Source organism: Nylanderia fulva, unplaced genomic scaffold (genome assembly GCF_048542155.1).
Source record: "Nylanderia fulva isolate GAGA-0341 unplaced genomic scaffold, ASM4854215v1 Scaffold11, whole genome shotgun sequence".
Taxonomy (NCBI): domain Eukaryota; kingdom Metazoa; phylum Arthropoda; class Insecta; order Hymenoptera; family Formicidae; genus Nylanderia; species Nylanderia fulva.
Genome location: NW_028189302.1, coordinates 2,653,102 through 2,676,657, shown reverse-complemented (window position 1 = coordinate 2,676,657; position 23,556 = coordinate 2,653,102). Strand labels below are relative to the sequence as shown.

Here is a 23,556-nt window from a genome sequence, read left to right as displayed (position 1 = left end):
GCGAAATTGCGACGTCCTTTTGACGATAATCGCGCCGGTGCCTCAAATAGCGTTAATTCGCGGACGAGTTAAAGATCGTTTCCAGCGTGATGATTGAAATCTTTGTATATGGGGAACTAGGCATTTTATTTTATTTATTCAATTTAGAGAATAATTAAAGGAAGAAGTTAGAGACGATAAATAAATTATTGCATTTATTTTTAGAAATAGAATCTTGTAGAGACGAAATATTTTTGCTCCTCCTGTCGAAAATTTAAACCCTTAAGCTCCATATCGGAATTTCATATATAATGTAGTATTTTTTTGATGTAAAAAAATTTATATTTATATTTGCATTCAATAATAAAACAATGCAGGGATAATTGTTTCTAGCAGATGCAATTTCTAGAATCGTTGGACGATATCGAAATCAACTTATAAACACAGCATGAATTTTATAAAGAAGATATATAATTATGGGTAGTTGTATTTTATTATCTATCTTAATAATTTTCGATATATTCCCGAGAAAAGCTGCTTTTTATATTTTTCAGTTAAAGAGATTAAAAAAAAGTCTCGAGTATTCCCGACAAAATAAAAGCGAATTTAATAAGCCTCAATATATCTCTCAAAGCAGCGACGTATAACTTTTAATTCAACAACGAGATTTGCATTTTTAATTCAATTTTTCTTTCTTTCTCATTTGTATTAACCTCCCTTTTCCCCTAAAATTCTCAGCACCACGGGAATAAGCGCTGGCTTCAGGCCAGTAGAGCCGCCGACGTCCATCTTCTTCTCGCCCCATCTGGCCGCCCAATTCTCGCCGCCGCTCTTCGGCAACAAGGTCGTCAGCAGCGCGTCGACATCGCTGACCTCGACGACGCCGTCTCTGTGGACCACCAGCGACCAGCATCGGCCGAGCAGCCTCCAGGAGATGCTGTCCTGGTCGCCGACCGGCTGGCCCGGTTCCATCTGCGGCTGCTGCAAGCCGGGCACCGCCGGCACCGGCACCGATCTCCATCGGAGCAACAGCCTGGCCGAGCTGCGAAGGAAAGCTCAGGAGCACTCGACCGCCTCGGCCCTTCTCGGCGGCCTCGCCGGCTTTCCAGGCGGTCTGCCTCTGCCTCTGCCTCTACCACTGCTGCCGCCCTTGCTGGGTCTTTCCAGGCGACCAGAGCACCATCATCATCATCATTTGCCCGGTGTGGTGCACCAAATACAGCCGACCACCAAGGAGGATCCATAGGATCGTCCTCTCGACGGATGCCGAAATCATCTCGTAAACGTGGCGTGAATCCCGTCAAGGGGATGTAAATCATCGGGTGATTGCAAAAAGTCGGGAGCGGTGTAATGATCTCGGTGAGTTCGAATTTCGATGCTGTAGAGATCATTTATCTCTGTGTTCTCGTATAACGGAAATATAGAGAATTCTTCTCTTCTTCAAATAGATGTTATTAATTAATATGGAAATCATATTTTTTTTTTTTTTTATTATTTTTGGATTGTAGAATTTATCCGATCAAATCGTAGATTTTATTCGATTTAATGATTCAAGTTTCACGTCTAGAGCATCGAAAATTGTACTTTTCGAGATTAGACTGCTCCTCAATCTTTACAAGTGCTTTCCTCATTATGATTGCATTTGAGTTTTATTGTATTTTATTATTTTTTTTTTTTAACTAAGAAACTTTTTCGGCATTATGGTGAACGAATTTACGAGTCTCAATTCCGGCAGGCGACTATGATTTATTTAACGAACCATAATGCCGTGAATTGAATTTTGCAAACTATATTCATATTACCTTCGATTGTAACTTGTTAAAATAAATTACGATGCGCTTATTAAGAACTTGCGCACTCTTGATAGAAAATTTTGTTTTAATTCATATAACGCGCTGATTTTTTAGAAGAATGAGAGATTTTCATTCGAAGCAAATTCGACAATCAACTGCATTTTCATTTATATAAGAAAGAGTCGACTTTATAAAGTTTTGTCAAGTTATTTTTCAGCCCAACTATTTTCTTCTTACAAAAGTTACTAATACTTAAATTTTTTAAGTAGAACACGGGATATTTTTTTTATCATTCTCGAAAATTTTTTCTCGACTTTCTATCTTAATACAAATGAGAAAGAAATAGGATTACATTTTAATACTCGTTAAATATGCAATAAACTGTTGAATAACGCAGCACTATCAATTTACAAATTACTTTGTTATAATCGCAGACGAGATGTAAATAGGTGACGTTCATCAAACAATAATCTTTAGTAGTATTCACAGACATAAACGTTCTTCTCACGTATAATAATCAACAATAATGTTCAAATCTTCATTCTATGCTACTGAGTGCTACTTTATTTATTGCCTTAACTTGCGATGCAAACATATTTATATCACCACTACTACTTCCAATGAATACCGTTACGCAAAATATTGAGTTCCAGACACAACGAGTTTGGCAAATCTGTTATTTACAAGTGAAGACAATTTCTGCAAAAAAAAAATCTACGAGAAGAGGAGACTAGATTTCGATCTGACATGTTAAATTTAAAACGTCGCGATTTGTATATAATGGAAATAACAGCGGCGAGAAAAAAATGGGAGCGAAAAAAAAAACGACACGATAAGATCGCGATTCACATTATACAGAACAATGATACAACGAAATACTTTTGCATACTTAATACAAAATGTATTTGCTCTCAAAATATCGTTACACATATTCATATGCAGGGTGTCCAGCAGACTCAATGAAAAAAATTCCCTGACTTTTTAGTATTATTTTTTCCAAATACATATATCATTTGTATATATTTATATGATAAATCAATTAAATGTTAAATCATGAAATTCTTGGGATTTTAACTACAGAAAATTAGCGTGTTGGGAGTCGAGGAAAGCTTATATTTATTTAATAAAAAATGTCAAATTATTGAGACAAATGTAGAATAATGTGAAAAAATCCAGATAAATAGTAAAATTTCTTGACTTGTTCAGATTTTCCAAGATCAGAAATTAATTTTTTCCCTGACATTTTAGTATTATTTTTTCCAAATATATTATTTGCATATATCTATATGATAAATCAATTAAATGTTAAATCATGAAATTCTTGAGATATTTTTGTCAACAATGAAAAAGTTCGGAAGTTAAAACAAAAATTTAAATCAATTATACAATTTGCATTATGTACGATACTCGAAACAAACATGTCACTATGAACTATTTAAATAATCACCTTTTTTATTTATATTATATCAAATTTTTTAGTTTGGTCTCTATTAAACACATTGAAATAAAATAATACGACGGTGAAAATATAAATTAACAAACACGCTGTAGATGAATCGATTTTTAATCACAGAAAATTAGCGTGTTGGGAGTCAAGGAAATTTTATATTTATTTAATAAACAATGTCAAATTATTGAGACAAATGTAACATAATGTGAAAGAATCCAGATAAATAAATTTTTTTATATTATATCAAATTTTTTAGTTTGGTCTCTATTAAACACATTGAAATAAAATAATACGACGGTGAAAATATAAATTAACAAACACGCTGTAGATGAATCGATTTTTAATCACAGAAAATTAGCGTGTTGGGAGTCAAGGAAATTTTATATTTATTTAATAAAAAATGTCAAATTATGAGACAAATGTAGAATAATGTGAAAAAATCCAGATAAATAGTAAAACTTCCTGACTTTTTTCACTGACAATTCCAGATTTATAAAATTCCTTGATAATGCTCGGTTTTCCAGATTTCTCCGACCGCTGGACACCCAATAATATATGTAAATAGGTACGTTAGAAAAATATTTCGCCGTGTTGTATCGTATATAATGTGACGCGATCTTGAAATAATGTCGAAATTTCTATACGAAGATGTATAGCAAGGTGTTTGCGAGAAAGAATGGTTTCGTTTCCTTCCACGCGAGTATAAGAAGACGCGACGGACCAACACGTGCCTGATGCGCTATATATTCAATCGCTCGATATGCTCGACCAGTCGATTCGTTCAAAGCTAACGCGGATAGGCTCGAGAGAGTGTGTGTGTGTGTGCATTCATTATAACATTCCTATAGAAGAGAAGCGGGGTTTGAAACCGGTATAATCTCGGATTCAGATTTCGAGATCTTGTTAAATCGAAAAGAGTAACAAGATCGCCGCGGAATGTTTCTGTCAATAAAAATTGATTTCATTACGATTATATCGATTTTAATTCCCGACTGTACAAGTAAGACGCGAAGAAGAAACTCGTCTCGAGTCGGCTACTACTCTTATATGCCTTAAAAACAAAAAAGAAGGGAAAAAGAAAAAGTTTAGCGAGAGACACAAATCGCTTTTAGATTTGTGTCGGGTAACGATTACCAAATAAGATCGGTCATTTTTTCTTAATGTTCCTAGATTAAGAAGAAGCGATCGCGCGGAAGAAGAAAGGATGAGTATACGGTACAGATTTCATTTGATATTTACGCGTGAATTCAACGAGAAAAAGATATAATTGCGTTTATGCCGTAATTCCACTGGATTTTCGAGAGACGTAGAAGCGAGAAGCGGACGTAGTTGTTTGTAGAGACCTGTATATTACCTCCCGATAAATAGTCATTGCTAATCAAAGATAGTCTAAAATAAAAGGTATATTGTAAGGTAGCGATTACACTATGTAGTCAGAACTGTGGTAGCGATATATCGAATAAACTTGTTCTCTCATGAATCCGGTGTTTACAAATTCATTTCCTCCAACAATCACGTAGATTATATCATCCCCGCGAAACTCGGAGAATAAGAGAGTACAGTATACTACACTTGAGACTCAGTTATCCCAGATCCACATCTCTCGCTCCGAGATTCGTCCATCCGATTTTTCGTCCATATCCCTAAAAAAAATTCCGATTCCGGATAACTCGCTTTCCCGCGCTAACACGCTACCTAGGGGATTACACACATCCGCGATATCGTTCCGCGATTTCATCCCGATGCAATAAGTTCTCCATCTTCGTGTCCGCCAATGGCATCGCTCGTTTGACCCCCCACCCTCTCGCGTCAGACGTAGAATAATTGTACCATAACTGAGAATAACCGAGAGATCGAGCTGCCGAGTAGAACACACCGGGGGTAAAAAAAAAAAAAAAACACGAGAGTTAGAAGAAATAATGCAACAGCGCGAAAAGGAAAAAGAAAGACGGGAAGAGAGATAGCCCCCGGCAGTGGAAGGGGGGTGAAAGGGAGGAAGTGACGGGGGCGGAGAGGGTGTTGGCAATCAATGCTCCTCATAAGAAAAGCTCGCCCTCTCTTATGGGATCAACCCTCCTCGGGGATACGGCGAGTCTTCCTTCGCGGGGTAAAAAAGAAGAGGAGGGAAAGAGAGGGTAGAAAGAAACCGGGAGGGGAGGATGGCGCGGGAGGGCGAGAAGGAGAAGCAGAGCGACGGGGGTTGTTCCCGGCTCGACCAACCAGCGGCAAGACGCCATTGATCGGCACGTGGCTCCGGGTTGGTGCAACGGATTCCATCGGGGGTGGAAGGGAGAAACGCGGCTCTTGTGACTCTCTCGGAGGTGAAATAGTGGTGGTGGCGATGGCGAAGAAGACGGAGGTGGTGGCTGACAGAGAGAACGGGGTGGAAGAGGGGCGAACGCGCGCGTTCTGCACACTCCGTTACACTTACTGGTAAACCGTATTAATCAACGACATCATGGTTTATCCCCCCATTCCTCTCCACCTTCCTTAACCTCCTCTCCCACTTTCACCTTCTCCTCCCGGTTCTTCCACCCTCTCTTCTTATCCTGCCTTCTCGCCGCCACCACCATCGCGATCTATAGCCACGCGCACCCCTTACGCAAACCCTTACAGCACCCGAGAGAAAGACGGAGAAGACGACGGGTTGAGAAGAGGGAGAGCGCGAGAAGGGGTGAATCAAGGCGCCGGGCCACTTTGGAAGAGGCGATCGACGCTTAACGATGTCTCTCGATACCCATTACGTGGCTAGCCGGGATTCAACGAGCCGGTACCCTAGTAGTCATTGTATGTACGTAGGACGTACACGTTGAGAAGAAGCGGAGAGACTCCCGGAGCAAGAAAAATCCGATTGATCCCGTTGCGTATACCCTATCCCTCGATAACATTCCTTCCTCGTAACTTGCCGGAACCGGCGTGGGCGGATTTTGCGGATACTCTTCTTCCTCTAGCTCGCCCGCTTCCGCGCCATTGGTTAGCGGGTCCTTTACAATTCAGGCAACGCGCGCGGAGTATCCTTTTTACGGCAAACGCGATCTCCGCGGCGATATACGAATAAAATAACCGCGATAGCTGCTGGCGTTTCCTGCGGAAGCGAAGTCCCGCAAAGATTCGACGGCGAAGTGGCGTTCCTCGACGAAGTGGCGAGGAAAATTCAATTCCTTTTTCTTTATTCTTTTCAGAAAGTGGATTAGCTAAGCGAAGATGCATGTTTGAGAAATGTTTGACGGAATTAAAAATTCCGCATTTACGCACTTCTTTTTACAAAGCCCATTTCTTGGACGATCCTGTTAAGCGTATGTGGAAATACTTAGCAGATTGGTCGAAAGGAAAATTCAATATCCTCTTTGTGCAATTTAAATTTTGTTTGCTTGCCCAAACAACGGATTCTCAGTTACAATTTTATATATTAAATAATAGTATATTGTGTATCGAGTGCGGAAAGTTGACAATTGGTCACGAGTGAACAATTGTCAATCCGCACTTGATACACACGATATTTTGTATTACAAGTGCAGGCAAAGTGGCTTTGTCCGCTAGATGGCGGCGTGGGAAATCGGCCGTTTTCCGCACAGAAAACACGCACGCAAAGTGCCACTTTGCCTGCACGTGTAATACAAAATATATATATATCAGAAAGAAATATTTTTATCGGCTCTCAATATTAGGAATATAAATATGATGTTTTTTTTTTAAATCAGCCAACAGAGCCAAAGCATGAAAAATTAATTATTCGGAACTGTATCTCTTGGTTTGAGATTACTAAGCTCCATATATAAATTAATCTCATATATACTATAATAATGTTAAACTCTGCCGAGATTGTCAATTAAAAATAACATTATGTTATTCCGTAATCTTAAGAAACTTGACTGTTTATATATAAATTATTCAATCTTCCATATTAAATAATTCTTCAATCTCATTATAATACATAATAAATTACAGGATTAATTCTTTTCTCTCATTCTCCGAAGAATCGGTATCTTCGATAAAACGCGCGGGATTGAAATCAATCTCAATCCAGTCGCGAAAGGAAATGGAGGGGTGGGGTCGTTTTAATCGGGCTCGAGTAACTGATTTTCGAATATCACGAGATTCGCGCTTCACGGAGAGAGAAGATGGTTGAGGCTGCCTGACGCCAGTAGACAGTGATTAATACCGCGACGTCGTCTGGCGTCTCTCTTCCCCACCCCTGCTTCCACCCCTTACCCCCTCAAATGCATGCGTAGGGTCGTGCGCGAGAGGGCGTGCTCCGTTTCACCTCTTCTACCTCTGTCTCTCTCTTTCTTCTTCAACCACCCCGTCAACCACCCTCTCGCGCCGCCTTCCCTCTCCGTCACGAAGCGCACTCCGCGGTAAAAGGTTTTACGAAATTCATTGTCAGGCAATTTGCATGTCAAAGCCGCTGAGAAACGCGGCGCTCCAGGACCCGGCAACGGCGGCAGCAGCGGCAGCAGCTTCACGCTTTACCGTCCCGAGAAGAGAAGAGAGAGCGTGGTGTCTGTCTCTTCTCGGGCTTCGTTCGCGCCGCCGCCGCGTCACCACTTTCAGCCCTGATGGAATTAGGGGAAAAATAAGGCCACTTTGCGCGCGCGACGCCGCGAATGAAGGCAATTGTTTATTAGACGGCATCCTTTGCCACCCGCGATACCTCTGTATTAACGATGCTGTTCAATTATTAAGATGTACTCTGTATTGTTCAAGCAGTTAATTATGTAAAGTAATTAAAATGGCACATACATATAATAATGAGAGAGAGAGAGAGATAACAAGTTATATTTGCATTAACGATGCTGTTCGGTCCGTTCAATTATTAAGACGTACTCTGTATTGTTAAAGCAGTTGATTACGTAAAGTAATTAAAATGATACATTACATATAATAATGAGAGAGAGAGAGAGAGAGAGAGATAACAAGTTGTAACAATAAATTATAAATTTATTTGATAGTCTCTCTACAGAAATATTAGATTAATTTCTAATATGAATACCTTAATTGCACACTTCTGTCTCTCTCTATTATTTTTTAACAAGTAGAAGAATATTAAAATATTCCAATTTTCATCTTAAAAGCTCTCCCCGGCATCTTTCTTAACTTTTCCGCAAACTCTCTTATCCCCTCTTATAAGAAAACGTTTTAATATGATTAAAGCTCTAAAATGAAAAAAAAAAGGAAGAGAGAAACTTTATTGCAAGCCTGCAATGGATAACAAATATATTTTTATCCTATTGTTTTATTCATCGATGCCCAACTTTTTTAGCTTAATACTCTTTACTCCGAGAAAAGTTCTATTACTTATCTTGATATAAATACACGAAAAAAAAAAAAAAAAAAAAGAGAAAAAGGGAATCATTATAAAATTTGAAACTCATATACAATTTGTGACCTTAATAGCGTATACATCGTTAAAACAAGGGATGCAAAGGTTTCGTTGAACAAAGAGAAGAAAGAGACAGATTCTGGGATCTTCTTCTTCGATATAACGCCTTATAAAGAATAAAGCCACGGGCGCGAGGGCGAGCGGAGAATTTATTGAGGTTGTCTGGCGAAACTAAGGGGATCAGAAGCAGCAATGATTTTCAATTTTCGAATCCACTTCGCGGCCGTTCCTTCGTTCTCCTTCGACTCGGCAGGGAGAGATCAGATCGACATATCTGGTTCACGTGTAACGTATACAGGATAGACGTAATCCCGCCCGCGGGAAAAACTCGTTCTCCCGCTTCTCTCTGTCCCGTTTTATCCCATCGGCTGGATTTCAGATTCCGCGCACGCTTGTTAGAAGGTATATAGCGATATCGGTTCGACGATCTCGTTTATTTTGTTGGTCTAATTTAAATAATCCTTGATTGCGAGTTTAAGAAGCTTATTTCGAAAATTTGTATATTATTTGTCTTGAAAAAATGCAGACGCACAACAAAGCTTGCAAATAATAAGTTTAAAATTAATTTCTTCGAGATTTTTCGGAAATGTAAGTTTATTCTGTTTTTCAATAGAGATTGCAGATTTTTACGCACTATTAAAAATATTAGTACAGAAGAAGTGCAAATAGATACTTTATGAGAAAAATCAAATGTCACACGCATATAATTGGAAAATAATGAAAGGATAGAAAAAAAATAGAAAAAGAATAAAGAATTAAATCATTCACATGAAAAAATGCAGACGCACAACAAAGCTTGTAAATAACAAGTTTAAAATTAATTTCTTCGAGATTTTTCGGAAATGTAAGTTTATTCTGTGTTTTTCAATAGAGATTGCAGGTTTTTACGCACATTAAAAAAATTAGTACAGAAGAAGTGTAAATATAGATACTTTATGAGAAAAATCAAATGTCACGCATATAATTGGAAAATAATGAAAGGATAGAAAACAAATAAAGAATTAAATCATTCACATGTAAAACGATTGTCTAATAATTGTGATATTTAATGCTATTTCGTAAGTTGAATTATTTTATGAGAAATTATCTATTTCAGAATTTTTTTTTCCGGTTATATTTATTGCAATGTTGATATATTGTTAATGTTAATATGAATATATATGTCATTTTGTAACTTTATTCTTAAATAAAAGTTTCGTCTTCTCACTGGCTCTCAAAAATCGATCTTTTAATCAAACTCTAATTTAAAAGCGGTAAACACTATCGCAATTTGATTACAAATTTTTTAATCCTCGAAATAAATATGAGAGATTAATTTTTGGTGTATATATTTTGATTTTTTTTTTCGTTTATACTAAAACTATTTTTTTGTCAGGATCAAGTCAGGCAATGTCTATTATTATACCTAATTTCCTTTTCTGATTTGTGCGTATACATTCATTTGAATCCATATATTTTTTGAATGGCTTTACTATTATTAAAAATTATTAAATCAAAATATTAAATAGTGTAAAAGATAAAAAATAAAAATAAAAATATTTCAAAGTCTCTATGTACAAGTTTTAGAACATGAAACTTTATCTTGTTACTTTTTATAATTGTTTAATCAACAAACCAGAATCTTTATATAGAAAAGATATATTTAATTAGACAATTTTATTAAAAAAAAATAATGCTAAAAATTAATTTTAACCAGTTAGCTCTTTCGTGTGTTTGCATTCATGAGACATTGCCATGTCCACGTTTCATTAAATTTTAGGCGAAAGAGGAGAAGCTTATGCACTGGGAAACATCGCAAAAATTTGAGAAAATTAATTAAATCGAAATATTAAATAGTGTAAAAGATAAAAAATGAAAATCAAAATATTTCAAAGTCTTTATGTACAAGTTTTAGAACATGAAACTTTATCTTGTTACTTTTTATAATTGTTTAATCAACAAAACCAGAATCTTTATATAGAAAATATATATTTAATTAGACAATTTTATTAAAAAAATATAATGCTAAAAATTAATTTTAACCAGTTAGCTCTTTCGTATGTTCGCATTCATGAGACATTGCCATGTCCACGTTTCATTAAATTTTAGGCGAAAGAGGAGAAGCTTATGCACTGGGAAACATCGCAAAAATTTGAGAAAATTAATTAAATCGAAATATTAAATAGTGTAAAAGATAAAAAATGAAAATCAAAATATTTCAAAGTCTCTATGTACAAGTTTTAGAACATGAAACTTTATCTTGTTACTTTTTATAATTGTTTAATCAACAAAACCAGAATCTTTATATAGAAAATATATATTTAATTAGACAATTTTATTAAAAAAATATAATGCTAAAAATTAATTTTAACCAGTTAGCTCTTTCGTATGTTCGCATTCATGAGACATTGCCATGTCCACGTTTCATTAAATTTTAGGCGAAAGAGGAGAAGCTTATGCACTGGGAAACATCGCAAAAATTTGAGAAAATTAATTAAATCGAAATATTAAATAGTGTAAAAGATAAAAAATGAAAATCAAAATATTTCAAAGTCTCTATGTACAAGTTTTAGAACATGAAACTTTATCTTGTTACTTTTTATAATTGTTTAATCAACAAAACCAGAATCTTTATATAGAAAATATATATTTAATTAGACAATTTTATTAAAAAAAAATAATGCTAAAAATTAATTTTAACCAGTTAGCTCTTTCGTGTGTTTGCATTCATGAGACATTGCCATGTCTACGTTTCATTAAATTTTAGGCGAAAGAGGAGAAGCTTATGCACTGGGAAACATCGCAAAAATTTGAGAAAATTAATTAAATCGAAATATTAAATAGTGTAAAAGATAAAAAATGAAAATCAAAATATTTCAAAGTCTCTATGTACAAGTTTTAGAACATGAAACTTTATCTTGTTACTTTTTATAATTGTTTAATCAACAAAACCAGAATCTTTATATAGAAAATATATATTTAATTAGACAATTTTATTAAAAAAATATAATGCTAAAAATTAATTTTAACCAGTTAGCTCTTTCGTATGTTCGCATTCATGAGACATTGCCATGTCCACGTTTCATTAAATTTCAGGCTGAAGAGGAAAGGCTTACGCACTTGGGAGAAAATCGCAAAAATTCGACAAAAATTCTGCTTGCGCAGCGAGCCTGCAAATAGAACTGCAAATGCTAAACGACGGTTCGATCGGCGGCACGTGGCGGCCGGTGCTGTGAAAGGCGAAGACGCGAAAATGATCGGGGAACGGCGCGGTCCCTAATGGAATTATAAATTCAATACCGGCCGGTGCGGCGCACCTGAGTCTGTTTCCTGGTATCCGGGTAGATTTTCTCGCTCTGGATGCTGGTGTATGAGTGTGCGCGCGCGTGTGTGTATAGGTAGCGCGTAGTGTTCGTAGATAGGATGATACACGCGTACTCGTGTATTGCTACCGCCGCCGTAATTGCCATCCTAATAATTGTCATGGTGTACGCGCAGCATACCGCAGCCTGTGTCCTGCACCGTGTGTGTTTCCGGGGTAAATGATGGCCCGCTATCCAATCTACGTTCATCGAACGAAACCGCGTAACCGAAGATTAGTCGCATATGTGGGAGCACGCGCGTGTGTGTGTGTGTGTGTATAAACGCTCGCATGAATCACTCGCGGCGCGTTTCTAATTGCGGATATTATTACCGCGCGAGAATCGATCGTCAATGAAAATGAGAGAGAGAGAGAGAGAGAGAGGGAGAGAGAAATGGAAACTGTTGAATTTTATACTCTGAGATTTTTTAGAAACACTTTATTTTAGGCTAAACTTAAGTCTGCATTTTAATTAAGTTACTGCTTCTTTGTACAAAAAAATCGGTTAATCGTGTGTGTTAAAGACAGAGAAAAGAGGAAATTTATTGTTACTTTTGTTGTTGCGAGAGGAAATTAGGTAATAGTATATATATATATATATATATATATTACATATATTAGATAATTGAATACTTATATCATGTAATTACGCGGCGATGCGAGTGAAGAAGAAAATTAGCGAATTTGTTGATTCACTACACTATACTGCATATTCATTACTATTACATATTATTACATAAAATCACGTGAATTATTAGATACTTGATAAACTCGTTGGATGTAACGAATATGGGAATATGAATATTATTAGAGTTACTAGAGCAAATAAACATCGGTAAACCCCTAAAATAATTGAATCGAATTAACAATTTTGCTAATTAAAGATGTAAGAGAAATCATTTATTTTCACAATAAATTAATAAAACGGGTCGACGCACGAGAACTATTAAAATACAAAAAAATTTCCCAGAAAATATAATATAAAATTTTATCAAATTCATTCTTTACAAATCACAATATGTTGTCTGTACAAATTATAAAATTATATCCGACATCACCACCCATATCTACATATATTTCCTTGCTATAATTATATTCGGGGCCTCCGAATCTTTCAAATACTAGCTAGAAAATTAAAAACTCCCTATATTTTTGTTGCTTCGTAAAATCAATGCCGCGCATCAACATCTCTATATATCTTCAAGTATCTCGCACGCGTCAGGTCGTATCCTTCACTACGGTCGTATTATCGAGATTGGGCTCACCTCCTTCTGCCCAACCCGCTCACCCTCTTTGCCAACCGGCCATCAACCCTCCCTCTCCTCCCAACCCCTCTACGGTTCTGTAGCCCCAATCACACCGGCAGCCGCTAAGTGCGATCCATTACGCGTAATGGAATGCGCCAATTATAACATTTGCTGAATAATTGGCGGACGCTCGGCTGCGCCTGCCGATGGTGCAGGCCGGCACACAGGATATATACGCGGAGGTGGCTGAAAGGGATAACGGGGGTGAATGTGGGGTGGAAGGGTATAGTCGGTGGGTGGCTGGTTGTGTGGCGCCCGCGCTCGATACGCGCGCGCATACACGTATATGTATGCACGCGTACACGCGCGTATACGTACGCGCGCTGCACGGCAAACATCGAATAAATCATTTAATAAATTTTGCGGAAGTGGTGGTGGTGGTGGTGATGGTGGCGGCGGCGGCGGCGGCGGTGGTGGTAATGATAAACTCTAAAAGGCTAGTCCGTTATTTTATAGCGACATCATCCATGAGCGTCGTCAATGTGACAGCTCATAATTTGTTTGTCTCGCGTTATTTCTCTGTCTTTGAATTTTTATTGACGCGGCACACGTGAGCGAATTTAATTATTAAGTATATATACTTGATTTTTCTCGGGCTTTTATTTTTCCAAGCGAGTAGGGATGTAATACTATCAATGTTTTTCAATGTGTTTTGAGAGTTTACTGCAGAAGTGGATTCATAAAATGTAGAGGGAGAAAGGAAGCGAAGAGACTCGAAAATTCTCGATATGAGATTAATATTGTAGCGACGCGATTGAGATAATTAATGAAAAATAATATAAAAACGTAGATATTTGAGAATCGCCAGACGGAATTTAAAAAGAAAGGTAAGACTCTTCTCTCGACCGTACTGGCGAATATTATTTATTAAATCACAACGTTTCGACCCTTCTTTGAGTCCTTATCAAGTGATTTGTGAAAATAAAAATAAAATTATAATTTTATTTTTATTTTCACAAATCACTTGATAAAGACTCAAAGAAGGGTCGAAACTTGCCAGTATGGTCGAGAGAAGAGTCTTACCTTTTTTTTGAAAAATAATATATATAACGGCTAGTAAAGTGTGAATTGTGATGTATTACGAGACACGAAAGAAGAATAATATAAAAAATACAGTTAAGATTTTAAAAAAGTTAGAAGACAGGCTACAATAATATAAATCATCTTTAATTGTAATTTATTCTACAAAGTATCCACGAAATATTTTGTATTGATGAAACATACACGAAGCGAAAAATAAAAAATAAAAAATTATGGTAAATATGATGTTTCATTAAAAAAAAAAAAAAAAAAAGGAAACTATATTAAAAACCTATGTTAAAACTACACAGTATTCCTGTCATATTTCTGCAGTATTAAATAAAAAACATATTTTTTATATACACGATTCTATAATGAATACTTTTATAGAACGCACGCATCGTTCAATTTCCCGCTCTGACTCTGAAAATATTACGCGTGTTTTAAAACATATACGCTCCACTAGTAACGCAATTTTTCAATTATATCAATTAACTCTTCAAACATTTACATTGCTCTCTCTTTCTCTCTCCTCCTCTCTCCCTCAAACTTGCGCGCATTTTTTTTTTTTTTTTTTTGTTCGTCTCCACTTCCACAGATTTCGCATTGACAAAATCTCGCGTAGATAAACGTAATCAACGAAAAAAGAAGAGAAAAAACCGTGTGTTACAATAAATCCGATCTCAGAACGTCAAAGCGCGCGCGGCGCGATTAAGATCCGCATGCGAAATTAATGCTAATTGGTTAATCTGCATGCCTGCATTTACGGTGAGTAAATGAAACGTCGGGTATTTTCACCCCTTCTCTCTCTTCCGTATAACGTCAGATATCAGTATAATATCCCATCCCCCGTCCTTTCTCTCCGCGCGTCAAACGCACACAACATCGGCACCGTCGTTGGGGATGCGTAAAAACGACGCTCATATATACATGCCAACATATGTGCAGTCTATAATCGAGTTATACACGCCGCATTTTTCCATCAGCTCTGGCTCTCCCGTCGATCAAAGTGCGCGCAGGGGTAGGAAGGGGTATACATAAAACGTTAGTAATGCATCCCGGTGTATATAAAATGCGCTACCCGCGTTCGTGCAACGCGATACATCAAACGGTTTATAAATCAAAACTTATAAAAAATTTTTGCGTATATGATATTACGTGCGATATAACGCCGCGGCGTTTCCAGCGTTTACTATGCCGGGGCGCGCAATTAACGCTCTCGATATATAACCTGTCCCCGGCCGAAAACATTTTCGGTACTAAGTAATCGAACCGATCGCTCGCTTCATTTATCGCCCACCCACATAAAATGTCGAGAGTTTTCAAAAGTGTTATAATAAACACCATTGTGCTCGTTACGCGTAGCTTTTTTAGGAATTCATATAGATAGAGAACGTTTTATTGCCGGTAAATTTATTTTCATTGAAGATTCAGACATATAAGATTAAAGAATTAATTCTCTCCAACTTTTTAACTTTAATGAGACTCCGCGAATATCGAGAGTCTCGTCTATTTATTATATTTATATATAATTATATATAAAGTCAATAAGGGGTTGTACGGATGGGTGGGGTATGAAAAATCAAGATATAAAATTGACATATTGTGTATAAGAATAAATTATGGAATAATTATACCTCTCAGAGCGTTTTTATTAAATAAATTACTCCTTGGAATATGCACTTTATGTAATTGTGTATGTAAAATATTTCTTGACTTTCGTTTATTTATACTTGTAATATATGTATATTAAAAGAGATCTTTGAGTATTGCGCTTTTTTGCATTAGTTTACATAATATTAAACCACGGAAAATGATATATAAAAAAGAGAAACCAAAGCAGCTCTCATATTATAATAAAAATATTTGCGATGATAAAAGAAGAGAATGTAAATAAATATATACCAAAATATATTAATGTCTTACCTGTGTTTTCTGTATAAAAATGTTAATTCATATAAATATATTTTATATTTTAAATTACTTTTTACTTTATATAAATATATATAATGTATCTTTTTATTCATGTTTATCATTTATGAAATACGTTCGATATGTAGAAACTTAAGAAGTTTTGTACTAAAAAAATATTAATGTTTTCTTTGCAATAATTTTGGTAAATTATATAAGAGATTATACTTTAATAATTTACTTTAATTTTCACGTGTATTATATAGAATGTTAGACTTCTGAGTCATATTTTGAATTACGTGAAAATCATTTTTAATTTGAAAGATATGGCGTTTTAAAATATAAAAATTTGCATATAATTCAAAGCATGCAATTCAGATGCTTATACTTTACAATATTTGTAAAAATAAAACTAAATCATAAGAGAGAGAGAGTGTCAGTTTTTATATTATTATCAAAACTGTTATACAAATAAAATATCAACAATTTTAGAATACGAAGTTTCTATTTAACTTTCTTTATAGTATTCACGTTTCTCACAATTAAATAAAGATTTAGTACAAGACATTTATGTAATGTACGTATATTTATATAATATTTTTTTGCTTTTATGCTCTATGCTTTTTCAACCTTTTAAAATATATGATAATAACCATATATAGAAATATATAAAATGGAATTAAATTTTAAACAATTTCCATTGATGCAAATAAAATATATAACATATAAAATATACAAAATATTTTATTATTGTAGCTTTTATCATTGCAAATTTAAAGTTTTATATAATTAAGAGAACAAGATTTGATTTTTTTCCACTTCTTTTCTGATATGTATTTCATATATATATATTATTATTATACGTCTAATATAATTGTTGTTGATTGTTTGAGAAGCTGATTCAGTTTCTAATTGAAGTAATTTGGTAACTCACCGATGCAGAGAGACGGGATTGTGATGTAAACGATGTTAATCTGTAAAATACAAATATACCCAAAAATTATACAAATATTGTATATAAATATATAATGCAAATATATAAAACAGTGATTAAAGTAATTAATATTTAAAAAAATATTTATTATATAAATTGAATTTTTTTATTTAAATATTTTCTCAACAAGCTTAATAAAAGAAATATTTTTTAATTTTTCCTAAAAAAATTTGACTAAATATAAACTATTATAAATTTCTATAAAAATAAAAATTGAATTTATATATAAATATATAAATAAAATAATTAATATAAACAACATAAATAATTATAAATTTTAATGTATATGTGTTAAAAATATATACATTATTGGATGTAAATATTTTTTATTTTATTTTGTGAAATATTATATATCTTAAAAGATTATATCTCAAGATTATAATATAATAATAAATTCATTCATTTATTTATTCAGTCTCCCCTCTCTCTCTCTCTCTCTCTCGGTCTCTTTCTCTTTCTATCGCGCTTCATATAACAAATAATAGACTAAATAAATTGCGGCTCACCCGCACGTTGCCCCGTCATCGCTTTCCTCTGGAGCTTTCTCCTTCTTTCCGGAGCTTTTTCATCGCTCCAACTTCCTAACTTCTTCACTTGCAGGAACACACATAAAAATCACACGCGTACAATAATACGACAATCACGCGATACTTTGTACGAAACGTTAATCATGCGCGACGCGAACTTTATCACATCGAGACGGAAGAATAGCATAAAAAAAAACGTACGAAAAAAGATTGCACGAAGCTACCCGCGGCACCTGCACGGTTAATTGAACGAACGGCGCAGGGAATTCGAAAATTGCGCGACCAATTTCACGCGTCACCCACCGCGGCGATGCTACACCTGTTGCTCCTAGTTGCACTTTCGTACACTTCCGCACTTTAAATAAATAGTTCTTTAAATAAATACATTCGTGGGTTTTAAAACGATTACTATCTTGTGTTATAATACAAGAGAATAGATATACAAGTCAAAATTCATGATAAATATCCGCGACATATATAATATAGAAATATTTCTTTGATCATCATTTTTAGATTGCTTGTCTGATTTTCGATCGAATTAATTATGTTCTAATTCATCGATATATATATAAATGCTGAATATCTACTACGAGATTAATAAATGAGAAAAAATATGCGATTAATTTAAAAATTGCACAAGACAATCAAAATTTACTTTCCCATATATATATTTGAATGATCTCGCGAAATACGTATATTATTAATAATCGATCGATTGATTAATTAAATTAAATAATTCGTACAGTATTCTGTATTTTCCGAAAACAATGAGCAATGAATGAGAAATGTATTTATCTTACGTATCCAAGACTTCTTCTCCTCTCAACGAATTTACAGATCACGAGAATTAGTTAATCGCACGGATTGATAAGGAATAATTACGGTGGAGATAAAAATAATGCGATGAAAGTACGATGTTTTCCGTGCGCCGTTTCGCCGCTATTTGCCATAGTGTCGAGTCCGCTGAATAACAACAACTGTTGCCATAACAACGCGTGACGTCACGAGGATAAGCGCGCCAAACTACCAAGCCCGCCAAGGACGAATTAAATACGAAATATTGCACACGCATAATGTATACATTTACTTTATTTTTATTTTTTATACATATATGTATATCGAATTTTTTCATATCATTACTTCGAATTAGTTGTCAACAATTAGTTGTCAGTGCGCGCGATTAATTGATTGTGACAATTCACGATTCAGAAGCATATTGACGAGACAATCATTCATTGAAACAGGTATTTCACGCAATTTATATTTGTGCGTGTATATTTATCATATAATATATAACTTTGTTAAAAAGTTATAAAAAAATATAAAACATAAAGGAAATTTCTAATAAATGGACTTGATGTATGTAAGAACAAAAGAATAAATCGATGATATTTAATTTCTAATTTATAAAAGGTTAGATTCTCTCTCTTTCTTTTTTCTCTTCCTCTTATATCTCTCTTTCAATTTTTCAACAATATATGCATAAATATTAAGAATAAAACTTTTAAACAAAGCAATAATAAATAATTATTTTTCACGATAAAAATAATAAAAATATAATCGCATAAACAAATTAAGTTAATATTGTCTATTTGTTTTTTATACTGTTTTATTAATCGTAAGAATAAATATGTTGAATAAATATGTGTATAATCACATTTTCTTTATGCTTCACATCTTTTTATAATTTTTTAATAAAATATTGTATTTGCAGAGACTTAGTACGTTTATATAAGTAATATTTTTTTCTTGTAGAAGATACTAGCATAATTTGGTGTGTGTAAAGCTAGCATATCATTTTGTAGAAATTCATAAATAATTGAGAGCTCGGCTTTATTTTCAATAGTTTCTAAAGTTCTTGATAATTTAAACAATTATTTTGTAATAAGTAGAACTCTCGAAAATCGAGCGGCGTTTTACTTCGATATGTTCGAGTAAGATATTTGTTGGTGTTTATTTGTTTTGAATTAATATTTTTTTTTATTTTTTAAAGGCAGAACTCTTCTTAGGACTTTTGTAAAACCATACATATTTTAAACTTGTACAATTATTGATAAGGAAAATTTCGTAGGACAAAGTGATACGTTTGTCTTTAGACATTTTCTTTGATTTAATCGCCAGAACTATTTGTTTAAATTATCAAGAGCTCTAAAAGTATTGAAAATAAAGCCCAAATTCTCAATTATTTATGATCTTCCATAAAATAATAGACTACCTTTACACACATCATAATTTGACTACAGTATATATTCTTGAAATATGTATATATTACATATATATATATATTACTGATAATAAATTTTAACTATTTTAAATTTATACATATATAAATTAATTTTATTTAATGAAAATGGATGAAATTTTAAATATAATGAATATGTAAATGATTATTCCACTTTAAAAAATTATTTAATTTAATTTTTATTTGAGGATATTATATGCATTTATTTTTGATTGAAGGAAGAAAATATTTACAAAAATTAATTTTTACTATATATTTTATTATATTTAATTCTAAATTTTTATATTTCGAGGAAAGTAAAATTATGTAATTCATAAATATAAAGGGAAAATATAATTAAATTACAGTTTTTTCAACAACTTAATTTCTATACTTTAAATTTCTTAAATTTTCTTGACTTATTAAAATCAAAATTAGACATAATTTATCTTCAAATAAAATTGTTAAAAGTTTAAGGTTTATTTAAACTTAATGTTCATAAATATCTATATTTGCATATCCATTTGTTTTCCTCATACTTCATTTTTTAATCAAAATATCTCCATTTTCAATAGCTTAAAATTCTAAAACTATCGGAGTTTCCTCATTTCCTCAAACTGCGTCTTAAATATTTTCGAGATATTTCTCCTCATAAATAAAGGAAAAATATAATTAAATTACAGTTTTTTCAACAACTTAATTTCTATACTTTAAATTTCTTAAATTTTCTTGACTGATTAAAATCAAAATTAGACATAATTTATCTTCAAATAAAATTGTTAAAAGTTTAAGGTTTATTCAAACTTAATGTTCATAAATATCTATATTTGTATATCCATTTGTTTTCCTCATACTTCATTTTTTAATCAAAATATCTCCATTTTCAATAGCTTAAAATTCTAAAACTATCGGAGTTTCCTCATTTCCTCAAACTGCGTCTTAAATATTTTCGAGATATTTCTCCTTCCAATAAAAAAAAACGTAATATGATAGTTTACTCATAGCGATTTCATGTATTTATGTGGTTTTGTAAATAATAAAATCCAGCTTCTCTCTTTCTCTCTACTTTCGAGAGGATATTTGAAATGATAGCTTTTGCAAACAACGCGATTTTGGGCGCGTTACCTCGAGAAAGTGAGAACAGAATCGGATGAAGAGAGCGCACCGGCATCGTCGGCTCGAAGAGTAACGAGGTTTCCCCGGTTGGTTAATCCGCCGCGGATTGGATCGCGCGAAAACACGCGCACTAACGCGGTTTTCGGCGGGCTCTCGCCCTTCGCCCTCTCACTGCCGGAAGTAGCGGAACCGTCCGGTGTCGGTGACATTTCGATCGTGTATCGTTACGCTTTCGAAAAATATACACGTGTCCCGTATACAGCTGACATACACAGTCGTCGTTTCGACGCGCAAACCTAATCGACAAATCCCGGAAAATTCTGCAAGTTTTTTTTTTTTTTTTTTTATTTCTCACAATCTTCTCGCATATCTTTCACGTTCATTTAATTTCATGCTCCACAGCAATTAGTGTTTCATTTCGTCGATATAATTTTTCAAACGTCTTATGCATAAGTCAAATAATTCATTTTACCTTCGATTTCTTATTCTTTATTTGTTTGAATTTGAAAATTAATAAACTTTGTACTTCATTTATCTTGTTTTGATGCAATATTTATTAAAACATTTAACATTAAAAAACTTTCACGAGGATTAATAGTATTTAATTAAATTTTAATGGAGAAAAGAGATTACTCCAGTTTCCTCTGTTAAATAAATACATCTATTAATAACTTCCATTAAAATCTGTTATATTATGAAACTCTAAATTAGAAAGTTTATTATTTAGTATAATTATTAATTTCTTATCCCTCGTGTATTATTAAATTGTTCGTGTAATCTATGATAGGTACATTATCTTATTTTGTAAATAATCCCGATGGGCGGCTTTCTTATGCAAATGAATAAGACGATCCTGCGTTTAGTATTACATTACCGGGTGCAACGGGTCGTCGACGGCAACCGGAAATGTATACAGGACGTCCTTCGACGCCGCCCTATCATTATCGGCCGCTTTGCCAGATTTATCGAAAGTGATTCGGCACGTGCCGAATAATCATTATACGCCCCCGATCGTTAAGAGCCAACGTTTGTTGTTTGTTTCGAATTGCATTTCCGTATTACTCGTTTCTCGCAACTCCTACTTCTAATATATAATTATTTCATTACATACAATTTTGATTATTTTTAATCATCAAGCATTCATTTCGAAATATTTTTCTTGAAATAACATTAGCTGTTTCTATCTTTTACACATGAAATTTAATTACCATGCCTAAATTTGAGCTATGATAGCTAATATTTTTTAGCTACAGAATTCTCCGTTAAACTATAGCTAAAAATATTAATTACCATAGCTAAAATCTTTTTTCATGACATTATATTTACAAGATGTGAAAATTGCAATAATTTTGTTCGTCTAATCTGACGCGTGATTTAAATATTAAAAAGTTTGGCACAACAAGATTGCAGCAGCATTGTGGCAACATTTCATTGCAATATTATTACAACATTGCATAAACATTGTGAAATGTTGCAGCAATGGTAAAATGTCCACTTTCAGAAACATTGTTCTATAACATTGCAGCAATAATGCAATAAAATATATATGTAATATTACTATTGGATTATTGGAAATGTGTCAAATACATGATCGGACTGAACGGTCTGTACCTAAGATTTTTTTCGTGAATTTTATTTTCATAATATTTCTTAATTAATTTTTTAATTTTCTAATAATTGTCATTATTATAATTTGTAGCACTTGATAAGGGCCGAAACGTCGTGAATATTAAATAAAGATCATTAAAATAGCCAGAGTTGGTTGATAAAATTACTACCATTTTTTAATTATCATCTGGTGACTTCAGAATTTTTTACATCTTATATTTCTGATATGTTGTTTAAACCATATTGCAAATTCATGCCTACATAATATTTCTGCAATATTGCTGCAAACTTGTGTGCTGTAGGGAAGAATACCCGAAAATTCTCCTCTATCAGCTGACACAAGTCCACGTATAAGTACATGTATCAACGAATGGCTTGTGCCAGCTGATGAAGCGGAAGGCACCTAAAGAGATAAAGCAAGGAAACGGAGGGACGAGACATAGAGGGATGCCTATAAGATGGGAGGAAGTGAAGCGCCAAGGCGGAAGACGGTAAGAAACGCAGGGTGGAGACGAAGAGACGCGAGAGTGGGAAGAGGAAAGAGAGAAATCAACTTTTATTTGCCCGGAACGTCGTTAGGGGTAAGTGGAGGACCGTGAAGGGTGGCCGGACGTAATGGCGCCCTCAACCCAACCTCGACTCTTGCCTTCCGGTATCCGTAGCGTGTCTATCGTGCCTCTTCCATCCACCCCACACGGCGTTCATCCCTCTTTTTATCCTTCGATCTCCGTGAAGCTACCACGTCTATCCGCCTATCTATGGACGAGTGTTTGTCCGCGTTATCGAATTGGCGCTGGTCTCGGCCAAGACTTTCGCCGGAAGTGAAGCGTCGCCGGACTTTGACAGATGAGAGTCGAAAGATTTTCACGTGTGTATTGTGTAAATTGTTGAACTTCAAAAAGCTGCG

The 23,556-nt window shown here is 34.2% G+C and overlaps 2 protein-coding genes across 2 annotated transcripts in view; one reads left to right on the top strand and one right to left on the bottom strand.

Annotated features, from left to right (window-relative positions):
* Drgx (Dorsal root ganglia homeobox) overlaps positions 1 to 4,702 on the top strand; it is a 53,299-nt gene extending 48,597 nt beyond the window's left edge. Inside the window, exon 5 of the mRNA XM_085486325.1 lies at positions 718 to 4,702. Coding sequence (XP_085342451.1) covers positions 718 to 1,225 — 508 coding nt within the window. The 3' untranslated portion in view covers positions 1,226 to 4,702. The remainder of the gene's footprint in view (positions 1 to 717) is intronic.
* Positions 1 to 23,556, bottom strand: part of LOC146724949 (uncharacterized) — a 124,047-nt gene that overhangs the window by 41,836 nt on the left and 58,655 nt on the right. Inside the window, exon 4 of the mRNA XM_085487910.1 lies at positions 17,118 to 17,157. Within this exon, the coding sequence (XP_085344036.1) occupies positions 17,118 to 17,157 (40 nt within the window). The remainder of the gene's footprint in view (positions 1 to 17,117; positions 17,158 to 23,556) is intronic.